Source organism: Spermophilus citellus, assembly GCF_964194105.1.
Source record: "Spermophilus citellus genome assembly, chromosome: 9".
NCBI classification, from domain to species: domain Eukaryota; kingdom Metazoa; phylum Chordata; class Mammalia; order Rodentia; family Sciuridae; genus Spermophilus; species Spermophilus citellus.
The window spans coordinates 13,109,328-13,122,904 of NC_138191.1; the positions used below are offsets into that span (position 1 = coordinate 13,109,328).

The 13,577-nt window shown below is 35.6% G+C and overlaps 1 protein-coding gene across 1 annotated transcript in view; it reads left to right on the plus strand.

Annotated features, from left to right (window-relative positions):
• Positions 1-7,224: 7,224 nt before the first annotated feature.
• Positions 7,225-13,577, plus strand: part of ATF6 (activating transcription factor 6) — a 217,558-nt gene continuing 211,205 nt past the window's right edge. Inside the window, exon 1 of the mRNA XM_081306544.1 lies at positions 7,225-7,372. Within this exon, the coding sequence (XP_081162670.1) occupies positions 7,321-7,372 (52 nt within the window). The 5' untranslated portion in view covers positions 7,225-7,320. The remainder of the gene's footprint in view (positions 7,373-13,577) is intronic.

Sequence of the window (13,577 nt, forward strand, 5' to 3'; positions counted from 1 at the left end):
AACAATCCGCCTGCCTTGGCTTTAGGAGAACCTGGAATTACATATGTGTGCTATTGAACCTTACTAGCAATTATTTTTTTAGCTCAGCATGTTTGAATACTGGAAAAAGTAACCTGTTGTCTAGGTTAGCTTTTTAATCTGATCTCTAGAAACTAAATTTATTTTACTCATTATTAATTTTTAAAATTGGACATAATTAGATATTTGAACATTTACATGAAATCAGAAAGAATCTGTGCTTCTAAGATATTTTGTTTATTTACGGTCTAAAACATTCTGCTTAAACTGGGTATGGTGGTGCACACCTGTAATCCCAGAGACTTGGGAGGCTGAGATAGGAAGATAGTTTGAGGCCAACCTGGGTAACTTAGTGGATCCTGTATCATAATAAAAAATTGGGTTGAGGATGTAGCTTAGTGAAAAACACCCCTGGGTTTAATCCTCAGCATTGTAAAACAAAACCAAAACCCATTTTTGCTCTGTGCACATGTGTCTGTATAATAAATGCCAAAATAGAAGTAATTTTAAAATTTAAATGTGAATAGTAAGCCTCTTTAAAAATGCCTACCTTAATCTTTTACCTATGTGGGAGTGTCCCTGATGATTCTTGTGAAAAATCTCAATAGTATTAAGATCCAGTCTTTGGCAACTTCCTTATGAGAAAAAAATGCCTCCAATTATGTTTTAGCTTTCACAAAATTGGTTCTTTTTTTTTGCTTTGTATTATTAAACCTTTAAAAGTTTTGTAAAAGCACATTGACCTACATAAAATGCCTCCTTTTGTAGTTGAAAAGTTATCAAATAGATCTGGGGATGGAGCTTAGTGATAGAGTGCTTGCCTAGCATGTGCAAGGCTCTAGGTTTGATCCCCAATAAAACACACACACACACACACACACACACACACACACACACAGTTCCATAGCTACAGATTCACATGGCTCAACTTAATGCCTGTCCTTCCTACAGCATAGCATATAGCACGGAGAGTATGAGGTGGATTTTATTGAATTTATAGTTGTTAATTCAGATATTTGCTGAAAATGTAGTAAGTGCACAATTAATTGTAGGTGATCCAGTGAATAAACCAGATGAAGTCCCCACTTTCTTACAACATGTATTCCATCTGGGATAACTAGACAAAATGATACTTTTTTGAGTAATAATTTTATTTGCCAGTGAGGAATGATTTGGGGATATTAAATTTTGAAATTTTGTGAAACATCTTGAGCAAAGTTTTCAGACTTAGAGTGTTTTAATGCTTTTGGGAGGTAAAAAAAACATTTGTTCATTAGAGAAACAAAATCAAAAGGACTCTATTTTTAATTAGGAATAACAATCTAGGATATTTGAATTTACACATTTGTTGGAAACAGCAATATTAATCAATTATTTCAGAGGTGTTGTGTCACAGTTAAGATAGTACTGACATAGAGTCAGAGAGTACTCTAATAATTCTGGCTCTGCTGATTACATCTTCCAGAAAGTGAGCAGGTCTTTGTAAATTGTGGGTCAGTTTTCTCCACAAAGTGGGATTAGTATGTACTCTGCCTATTTGACATGGTTGTTTAGAAAATGATTTACATTAGCTTTAATTTGTTCTTACATGATATGGAGATAATAGTATCTACATCTGGTCAATATGAGGATTTTTGTGATGTAATGCGCTTTGTGTAAACCAGGCTTAGTGGCACACACCTATAATCCCAGTAGTTGCAGGCAGGGGGATTGCAAGTTTGAGACCAGTCTTCTCACTTCTGACAAAAAAAAAAAAAAAAAAAAAAGTGGGGGCTGGGAATGTAGTTCAGTGGTAGAATACCTCTGGGTCCAGGACCCAGTACTGCAAAATTAAAATTTTTTTCAAATAAATTAATTTGAAAAGAAAGGCTAGGGATGTAACTCTGTGATAGAACACCCCTGGGTTCAATTCTAGTACCTGATTAAAAAAAAGTGCAGTGCCTAGCAATAATAGTGGTCTTAAATAAGCTATTACTCACATACCATGTTCCTGTTACTATGCTAAACACTGATGTGTATTACCTGACTTAAACCTTACAACAACCCAATAAGATGGATCCTATTCTCAAAGTGAATTGAGGCTAACAATGATTTAAGTCATTTCCTCAAAGTTATGATTGCTAGCAAATGGCTGAACTTAGTTTAGAGTCAAGACTTGACTGGCTCCAGAATCTGAGCTTTTAACCTCTATATTCTAATGTCTAGGTTCACAGTTCAGGGTGATACATGCCTCAAAGAAGTCATGCTGGAAATGTTGATTGGATTATAAAATCTGATAGTACTGATGGGATGCAATTTTAACTGAATTGTAAATTCACCCATCAGGCTTCCCACCAACATTTGTAGAAGTCCCATGAGAGTACAAAATTGAGGCTCACATATTATTTGTCTTAACATTTTAAAGTTACAAGCAAAGCTATCTAAATAGATTGTTTTTTTAAACACTTATTTTTTAGTTATAGGTGGACATAATACCTTTATTTTATTTTTAGCTGGTGCTGAGGATTGAACCCAGTGCCTCACTCATGCTAGGCAAGTGCTCCACCCCTGAGCCACAACCCCAGCCCTTCTTTTCTTTTCTTTTTTCTTTTTTTTTATATTCTCTTTTTAAAATTTATTTCTTACATGACAATAGTGGAATGCATTTCTTTCATAATTATCCATTCACAGTACAGTTTTTCATAACTCTGTATATAAAGTATGTTCACGCCAAATTATGCCATTATACATGAGCTCTTATTTATCTATTTTTTGCATTACAATTCATAATACACCTTTATACCACAATTTATCATATCTCTCTATATAAGGTATGTTGACACCAAATTCACATCTTTATACATGTATTTTGTATAATGATGACCGTCTCCTTCCACCATCCTTGCTATTCCCCTTTTCCCTCCTTTTCCCTCCCAAACCTATTCCCTATCTAGAGGTAATCTTCCTCCCATGCTCTCCCTCCCTACCCCACTTTGAGTCACCCCCCTTATATCAGAGAAAACATTTGGCATTTATTTTTTTGGGATTGGCTAACTTCACTTAGCATAATCTTCTCTAATGCCATCTAATTCCCTACAAATGCCATGATCTTATTCTTTTTTAGTGCAGAATAATATTCCATTGTGTATAAATGCCACATTTTTTTTTATCCATTTCTCCACTGAAGGACATCTAGGTTGGCTCCACAGTTTAGCTATTGTGAATTGTGCTGCTATAAACATTGATGTCCCAGCCTTTATTTTCTTGACAAATATACCTTCATAGTAACCTGGAGTGCTAGGTTTGAATTATCTGATTTTATGGGGTTCTATAACAAAATATTACAATACAAAGAGTTAGCTTCTGATCCACAGGCTGCCTCTTCTTGTCTCCCCACCCTTTGATTGTTCTGCATCACAAGGAGCTGGTGTGTATGTATGTGTATACTTTGGTACCATGGATTTTTACCCTGAGGAGAGAGTCACAAATTACAGCTAAGTCTCTAAAGTATGGGTACAGGACAGAGGCTCCTCTTACTTATATCAAAGAGTGGTACTTCCCTAGACAAAAGTTCTTTTTCAAATTTCATTCTGTTCCAATGGTTTAAGATGAAAGAGAATGGGGAATATATTCAAGAAAAAAGATTCAATAACATTCAAACAATAACATTAAAGATTCAATAACATTAAAACAAAATTTAAAAAGCTTGATAACTAGAAGGGAAGGACGCTTCCTTAGTCAATGTATATGAAAAATACAGAAAAGAAATTAATGGCAAAACTTTTAAATGAAATGCAATTAAAATTGGGAACAAGTCAAAAGATGCCTACACTTGCCCTTATCCTCAATATTATGTAGTAGAGGTCTTAGTCATTATAATAAAACAAGGGAGGTGGGGTGGGATTCTAAACTCACTGATAAATCTTGATATCTCTAAAAATGCGACAATATGTATATGCCTCCTGATATGATGCAAGAAAGTAGCTTTGATGCATCATTGCAAAAATAAAAACTGAAGCAAAAACTATCCAAGTCTGTAGGTGCAAATGACAAGGAAAAAAATTAAGCATCACCATGAAGATACAATCAGCGGAATGACAAAATGGAAAATTCTATAGGACAAATGATTCTGATTCTTCAACAAATGGTATGGAGGGAAGAAAGCAAAAAGGAACTGTCTTATAAAATAAAAGCAATGTGATGACCTCATTTGGATCCTGATTTTTAAAAAAATATTTTTTAAGTTGTTGATAGATCTTTATTTTATTTATTTATACGTGGTACTGAGAATCGAACCCAGTGCCTCTAGCATGCCAGGAAAGTGCACTACTGCTGAGCCCCAGCCCCAGCCCCTGGATCCTGATTTTTAACAAACGAACTGTTAATAAGCATTTTTGAGACAGAAAATTGAACATGGAATAGGTATTAGATGATATTGTAGAATTGTTGATTTTGTTAGGTATTATTCTTTTGAAAAATAAGAAAAGGCCTTCTCTCTTTAGAAATACACAAAATAAAGTATTTATTGATAAAATAAAATGTGTGAGATTTGTTTTAAAATTCTCTGCCAAAAAAAGAGAAAAAAAGGCAAAATGAAAAATGTATTGTAAGGAGGATAGATAAAATAGGAATAGTGGATTGTTCAAACTGGGTGACAACAACGTGGGGATTAATTATATTGTCTCTTGTGTTTGAATATTTCCATATTAAAGGTCTATTTTATAAAATCAAATGTTAAATAAATTTTAAATGTTGGTATTTGGTAATATAAGTTCTTCTAAGTGGAAAATTCTAAGGAACTTCTAGATAAAATATTAGAGTACCAGAATTAAGGTTTTTAGATATGAGATTGTTATATAAAATTAAACAGTGTTACTATATTCCAATAATAATTGAATAGAAAAAAGAACGTGTGAAAAACAGAATAATAAAAATATGAAAAGAAAAATGAAAATAAAAGCCTTTATGACCTAAGGAGAGGAAAGAATTCCTTAGATATAAATAGTGGAGATCATAATCAAGAGATTGATAAATTTATCTACATTAAAATCTAGAGGACAAAACTCCCATCAACAAAGAAGTGTCATATATATATATATATATACATATATATATATATATACACACATATATATAAATTATTATATGTATATATAAGTGAATACAGTAGGCTATCTAAAAATTTGCACATCATTGAGGGAAAGAAAACCCAATAATTAAAGTTTATAAAATAGTGGGCAGTCACAGAACAGTAAATAAAGTTTAATAAATATGAAAGAATACACCATTTTTAAAATGTCAGGGAAATGTAAATTATAGTACCACCCTTCACAGTGGCAAAAATGGTTAAGTCTGGCCATATCTAGTGTTGGTAAGAATGTGGAGCAAAGAGAAAATTCATCACTCATAGTGAGGATGTAAATTGATATTATTTGGTAAGTGACCCAGCATACATGTTAAAAAGATTTTTGTAAAAATGCACAACGAGATCCATACAAATATATTTTACATGAATAGTAAGCAATTGAAAAAACTCAATATCCATCATTAGTGAAATGGAAAAAGATATATATGTATTTGGAAATACCACGTAACAGTTAAAACATGGATAGAACCTCAAAAAGTATGTCAAATGAGAAAGTGATTTGGAGAACATTAGAGTATGATACATTTGTGTAAATTTTACAAAATCACGACTCTAAATGTATTTACAAACATTTAGACATGGTAAAAGCAAAAATAAAATTGTACTAGAATGATTCCTACAACATTTATGATGGAAGTTGCCCATGTGGAGGGAGGAAAACGAAGTAGAAGAAAGAGTTCAATCTTATCTGTAACGTTTAATTTTTTTCTATGAAGAAATATGAGACATAAATGAAAAATGTTAAAATTTGTTAATTCTTGGTGAAAGGTACAGAAATGCTTGCCTCATGATTACCTAAACTTTTTGAATAAAAAATAAAAATCTCTTTAAAAGCTTTAAGTTCAATTATGCTTTTCTTAAAAGATTAAGTTGACTGGTGGATACTGAAGACTTACTATTTTTATGCCATTTTTTAATCAGAGCTTTATAGTTGTACACAATAGTTGGGTTCATCCCGACAAACTCATACATGCATGGAAATCGATTTCAGTTCATGATCCGCCCCCCTATTATGCCAGTTTTTAAAAGTGTATCTGTGCCAGAATGAAAGGGTTATAATTTTTACCTTAAATGAAAACTTGTTAGTAACATGACGACAGAAAGAGTCACCACTGAGTGGTATTTCCTGAATCACCCCACCCCACTCCACCCCTGCTTGGGCCCCGGGTCTGATCGTCTTCTGCAATCTGTTGTAACATCCAGCCACGAGGAGTTGGGAGAATTCTGGGAAGCATTTCTGTTTTGTTTGTAACCATGGGAAAGATTTCTCTCGGTCCTAGAGGGATACATGTTCTTACCATAGAGAACTTTATATAGTGACTAGAGGCTGAAATTAGGAATGAAAAAGAAATACTATTAAATAGCATTCTTGAAACTGTCCTATCAAATTCAGTTTGATTTTTTTCATTTTCAATTTGAGTTCGTGATGTGTGTGGGTTTCTTTTAAATAAAATCCGAATCTTACACTTTAGTAATAAAACGTTTAAGAACTTACATTATTGCAGGTTTTAGTATAGGCTCGGCTTGGACTTTTACTAGTAGTTTTAGAAATTAATCTTTGGGAGATAACTGTGGGCACGGGAGTTTATCTTTAATTTGTTCACATAAAGGTAGACTTTCTAGAAGTATACTTTTATAGTGTCGCTTTCCTCGGATACTGTGCCAGTAGAGACAGTTCTAATGAATGTGGAAAAATAGCTGTGCTTTTCTTTCATTCTCTTTTACATATGGATAATTTTTTACATCAATACAAAATTATAAGAAAAAACTAAATTGCGTTTATGGTTAGTCTCTAATTTTGTTCTGAAAGAACAAATCAGTATGTTCAGAAAGGAATTTTGCAAAATTTCACTTTTAATATTATTGATACAATTTACTTAACCGAAGCTATTTGCGTGCCTTCACCTCCCTCACCGCCCCCTTAAAACAGGGGAACAGGAAAGGTTAAAACTCTAAAAGGGAAACATTTACACAGAGATCCTATTTAGCTTTGTTGACTTTCTCTTGGCTCGTTCCTACTAGTCCCTAGCGCAGTAGGAAGTTTGTCTTCATTCGGCCACCGTCTCGTCAGCGGTACGGAGTATTTTGTCCGCCTGCAGCCGCCGTCCCAGATATTACTCACCGAGTTCTAGGACTGAGGAACTTGTGTTTTCGGGGAGCTGGCTGTTGCCGGCACCATGGAGTCGCCTTTTAGCCCAGGACTCTCTCACAGACCAGATGAAGAGTGGGGTGAGTGGGATCTGCGAATGTACCAGGGGTGGCTCGGGTCCGCGTTTACCGATTTCTTCCTCCCTACTTCCGCCCACTCTTGGTGACAGGTGTGGATGAGCCTAGCCCTGGGAGTAAGGCCACTCGTTGCCCCTGACCGTGGCCCTGGAATTGTCGAGCAGAACCGTTCGGCTTCTCTCTTGGCCACAGTGAGAGCAAAATGTTGTCTTGATTGGAATTATTATCGTTTATTTTACTGTTTCCGTTGGGGAAGTACCAGGTGATGGTTTTGAGGGCGATTAGGAAGCGTGGGACAGGATGGCTGTGACCGCCAGAAAGCCTGTCAGCTGTTTTCTCAGACGGTGGGATGTGGGTGATGATTGCAGTGGTGTGTGTCCGTCCGTCCGTCCGCGCGGTGTGTCTGAAGAAATGTGTATGTAATACAAAAAAATTCTCATCTCGCAGCTTTTACTTTTAGGGCTCTAGTCTGTCTTCACAGATAAGCAAAGCACTCAAGCCCCTGACCTCGAGTCCCTGATTACCTATTTATAAGTTTATTACACTTATAAACTGATACAATCCTAACTTCTCTCCAGATAAAGCTCTGAATTTTTGGTATATTTTGTTTGGTTTTGACGGTCAGAAAGTATGGAATGGAACATAGTGGGAATGAGAGAGAAGCAGCTTTGTCATGTAAGTCTTTAAAGCTTTGTCATGTAAGTCTTTACTCCGACCTGGGTTTGAGCCCAGGAGCCCTCTACCGCTGAGCCACATCCCCAGCCCTTTTTATTTTATTTTCCGACAGAATCTCGCTAAATTGCCCAGGCTGGCCTTGAATGTGGGATCTTCCGGCTTCAGCTTCCCAAGTAACTGGGAGTATAGGCACGAGCCACCATGACTTATTTATTCTCCATTTGACTGCAAGATTTAATACTGTCTTGGGTTTTGGTATGAATTTGGGATTATGAGGGCTCTGAATGGAACCTGTAGTGGGCCTACAGCATTCACCAGCTTTAGAATTTGGGAGGAAACCAGACTGATTTTGTTTTTCTCCCTTGAACCAACGTTCTCTGTGTGAGTGGAATTTCAACTCCATTTATTGAACCGAAGTCCTCATTTAATTTTCTGATGGCAGACATTTTTTTTAGACATTCTTTAAAATTATTGTATGAGAGATTTTTATTTCAGTCTTTGGGTAGATTTTCTAACATTTCTGGAAAAACTGTCCATTCTCAATGCATTTTCCCAAGCCACATATATTAGTCATATTAACAATTACCATTTATTTAGCACTTTATTTTTGTCAGAACTGTACTAAACTCTTTTTTAAAAATATTTATTTTTTAGTTATAGGTGGACCCGTTGCCTTTTATTTTGCTTTATGTGGTGCTGAGGATTGAACCCAGTGCCTCACACATGCTAGGTGAATGCTATACCTCTGAGCCACAACCCCAGCCCCTAAACTCTATATATGCATTATTTTATCTAATCCTTACAGTAATTTACTGAGATACTGTTATTTTACAGATGAGGAAACTGAGGCTGAGAGAGAATTTGTGCTCAAAGACTTAGAGCTAGTGAGTGGTAGAAGCAGGATCAGAATCAGGCTTCTCTACCTCAAAAGCTTATGCCCCTAGTCTGTATCCTATATTGCTTTCCTAACTTTTTTTTTCCTACAAATTTGATTCTTCCTACAATGCCTTTTATTAACAAGTCTACTTCAGTATGTCAGAGAGTTATGATTTGTTTTCTCAGCTAGTTCATATTATATTTTCATGATATTTCTTAAACTATAACTAGGGGTATATTTCCTAATGTTATACTTTATGTTTTAATACCCAGAATCCACTTTCCTGACTCCTAGTTCTAATGTTCTTTAATGGAACATTCAGTTCTTTGTTGTTGGATGAATGACTTTTTTCTCCTAGGTATCCTGTCCTTCCCTTCCCTGAGTGCTTCTCCTTACGTTGTTTTCTAGGCTTCCCTTTTTAAACTCCTTTTCTTTGAAAACTTTCATTTCTTAGGTGTTCACTAAAGGGATAGATCTTTGCAAGCACTTAGGTATAAAACTACTATCTGCTAGTGTTTCTCAGTAAAATATGGATTTGTTCTGTGGGAGTTGTTGTTTGGGTGTTCAAATGCTTTACTGATATACTTGATTTTTAAAAAAATATTAGAAGCTATATAGTTAAGCCAGTTGTGGTGGCACATGCCTGTAATCCCAGAAATTTGGGAGGTTGAGGTAGGAGGATTGCTAATTTGAGGACAGCTTCAGCAATTTAGTAAAAAAAAAAAAAAAGAAAAAAGAAAAAAAGAGTTTTTTCTAATAAAATTGATGTGAATCTGAAAAAAAAAAAAAAAAAAGAAAAGAAAGAAAGGGCTGGAAATGTAACTCAGTGGCAAAGTGACCCTGGGTTCAATCCTGTGCCAAAACAACACTAACCAGATAGGTTTTTAAAAATCAGGTCAGATTAGATAATTTCTATTTCTTGTGACTCTAAGGACTTTAAATAATTTAAATAAAGTGATTGTCTCAGAATAGCCCATGATGGAATGTGCTCCCTGCTCCTTTTAACTTGAGTAATGAAATTAAGAGCAAAGGTCTGTAAACATTTTGAAAAGGTTCAGATAGTAATTATTTCAGGCATTGTGATCATGTAGTCTCTTGTAGCTACTCCTCTCTGTTGCTGTTGTATAAAAGCAGCCATAAAAAATGTAAATGCTAGCCTCAGTAAAAAGTGAGGTGCTAAGCAACTAGGTGAGACCCTGTCTCTAAATAAAATACAAATTAGGACTAGGAGTATGACTCAGTGGCTGAGTGTCCCTGAATTCAATTCCAGAGTTAAAACAAACAAACAAACAAAAAAAATCTGTAAATGAATGAGAATGGCCATGTTCTAATAAAACTTGATGTAAATTGAAATTTGAATTTCACAGTTATTTTTGATCTAGTACTTAAGAGTCTTTTTTTTTTTTTTTTTTTAGTATAGTTTTAGATTTACAGAATAATTGAGCACATATAGTTCTTCCCTACTCCATAAAATTTCCCTATTGGTAACATGTTGGCATTAGATTAACACTTTTGCTACAATTGATAAAATAGTATTGATACATTAATATTAACTAAAGTTCATAAGGTTTACTGTGTGTGTGTGTGTGTGTGTGTGTGTGTGTGTTTTACTGCTTTCACTCTTAAATAATTCAATAATTCTTAAGGTTTTTTTTTTTTTTTGGTACTTTGATTGAACTCTGGGGTGCTTAACCACTGAGCCACATCCCCAGCTTTTTTTTTTTTTTTTAATTTTATTTAGAGACAGGGTCTCACTGAGTTGCAAGTGCCTCGCTAAACTGCTGAGTCTGGCTTTGAACTCATGATCCTACCTTGAGTTGCTGGAATTATAGGCATGCGCCGCCACAACTGCGCACCTTAATGTAAGGTTAATTCTTTGAGTTTTGATGGCCAAAGGAAAGTAACCATCATTACAATATCATACACAATAGTTTTACTGCCCCACAAATTCCCTGTGCTTCACCTATTCATTTCTTTCCCATTCCCTCTTCCCAAGTTCCCCTTCCAACCACTGATCTTTTCACTGTCTCCATAGTTTTGCCTATTGAAGAATGTCATATATTGGGAATTGTACAGTAAGTAACCTTTGTAAATTGACTTCTTTCACTTAGCAGTATACATTTAAGGTCCCTCCCTATCTCTTGTGTCTTGATACCTTATTTTTTCACACTGATTAAATTTACATTGTATGTAAATACCATAGTGTATCAGTTCCATAGTATATTAGTCTGTGAGGCTGCCATAACAAAATATCATAGACTGAGTGGTTTAAACAACATAATTTTAGTTTCTCACAGTTCTAGAGGCTGGAAGTTCCAAATGGAAAGCTCCAGTTGTTTTTTTTTTTAATTTTTTTAAACCTTTTTTTTTTTTTTGAGAGAGAGAGAGAGAGAGAGAGAGAGAACTTTTAATATTTATTTTTTAGTTTTCAGCGGACACAACGTCTTTTGTTTGTATGTGGTGCTGAGGATCGAACCCGGGCCGCACGCATGCCAGGCGAGCGCGCTACTGCTTGAGCCACATCCCCAGCCTGAAAGTTCCAGTTTTGATGAGGGCTCTCTTCTGGTTGTAGATGGCTGCTTCCTTTTTTTTTTCTTTAAATTTTTTTTAGTTATACATGGACACAATATCTTTATCTTATTTTTTTTTATGAGGATTGAACCCAGTGCCTAACATGTGTGAGGCAAGCGCTCTGCCACTGAGCCACAACCCCAGCCTAGATGGCTGCTTTTTTAATGCATTATCACATGTCATTGGGAGAGAATTTTTTTTATGTTTTGTTTGTTCTTTTTAGTTATACATGATAGTAGAGTTTATTTTCACATATTATATATACATGGAGTATAACTTCCTTTTTTTTTCTTTAGAGAGAGAAAGGGAATTTTTTTTTAAACATTTATTTATTTTATTTTTTAGTTTTCGGTGGACACAACATCTTTGTATGTGGTGCTGAGGATCGAACCCGGGCCGCACGCATGCCGGGCGAGCGCGCTACCACTTGAGCCACATCCCCAGCCCCAGGAGTATAACTTCCATTCTTGTGTTTGTACATGATGTGGAGTTATACAGGTCATGTATTCATATATGAACATAAGAAAGTTATGTCCAGTTCATTCTACTTGTAAGGCCATGGTCCTATCAGATTAGGACCACACCCCTTATTACCTCATTTAACTTAGCTCCTAAAGACCTTATTTGTGAATACAGTCATATTGGGTGTTAGGGCTTCAATACATGGATTTGTCAGGGTAGGGGGAACACAGTTTAGTCCATAGTACAGTTTTCATACCCATTTACCTATTAAAGTACATCTAGGTTGTTTCCAACCTAGATGTATAAAGCTGTTATAAAATTGTGTGCAGGTTTTTGTGTGAACATAAGTTTTCAAATCATTTGAGTAAATACCGAGGAGCATGATATTCTGAGTTGTGTGGTTGGAGTACATTTTATTTTGTAAGAAACTGCCAAACTTTCTTCCAAAGTGGCTGTATCATTTTGCTTTCCCACCAGCAATGAATGGGTGTTCTGTTGCTCCACATCCTCATTAACATTTACTATTACCAGTGTTTTGGAGATTAGCAGTTCTAATAGTTGTGTGGTGGTATCTCATTGTTTCAATTTGCAATTTTCTGATGACATATGATGTTGAGCATCTTTTTATAGCTTATTTGCTCTCTCTCTATTCTCCCTCTCCCTCCTGCTTGCTTACCGCCAAACCACTCTTTCTTTTTTGTTCCCCTCCACATAAGACATATGTACCAAGATCAGAAGGTTCCTCCCATTGTGGTTTCTTCTATGTCTTCAGTCTCTTCTGTGAAGGTTCTCATTGCCTTCTGGTACTAACCAAAACCTGATGACACAACTTTCCCTAAGTACCTGAGCAGTAACTTTTTTTATTCTCAAACCTTTTACCATGGTGCCTCTGAAGGTAGCAAAGGTCCTTCCTTTTCCTCCCCTGCTCCCTGAAAATATCTAGGTGTGAAGCTCATTTTGTCACAATATGTCATCCTCGAGTCATTTTCACTCACTTTTTGAAAAATCTCAGCAACTAGCTTACTGTCACTCTCTCCAGCATTATTAGATGATTTCAGTATGCTCAGAGAAGAGCCTTCAAACATTTATTTCCTGGACCTGCACTCTTGTTTTTTACCTGTCTTGGCTATTTACTCCTTTGATCATAAGCCTATGTGCTGTTATGTCCCATAACATGATCTCACTTTCAAAGAATCTAACTCTGATCACTATCTCCTGTCCTACTAGTTCACTCCCTTTAATATTCCAATTCCAAAAATCCTTCAGCTCCACTAAGATTTTTCCATCTTTTCATTGTCTCTCATTACTTTTATGTCATCATTTTCCCCTTACCTGGTTAAAATACCATGGACATCATTGTAACTATTCTTTGCTTACACCTTAACATCCTTGTTGGTAACTTGTTGTGTAGGTCTCTTTGGATAAGCTACCAACCTTTATTAAATCTGACTCTGCGTACCCCATGCCTGCACTAATAGCAGAATGTAGCTGAAATTCAATCTATGCTGACTGGTCTTATTTTAAATTCATGATACTAACCTGAAGCAGGGCAACCATATTTCCCTGATTTTACTCTCTCACTTTGATGATTGTTTTATGAAGTTGCTTCCCTCCTCAAACCTC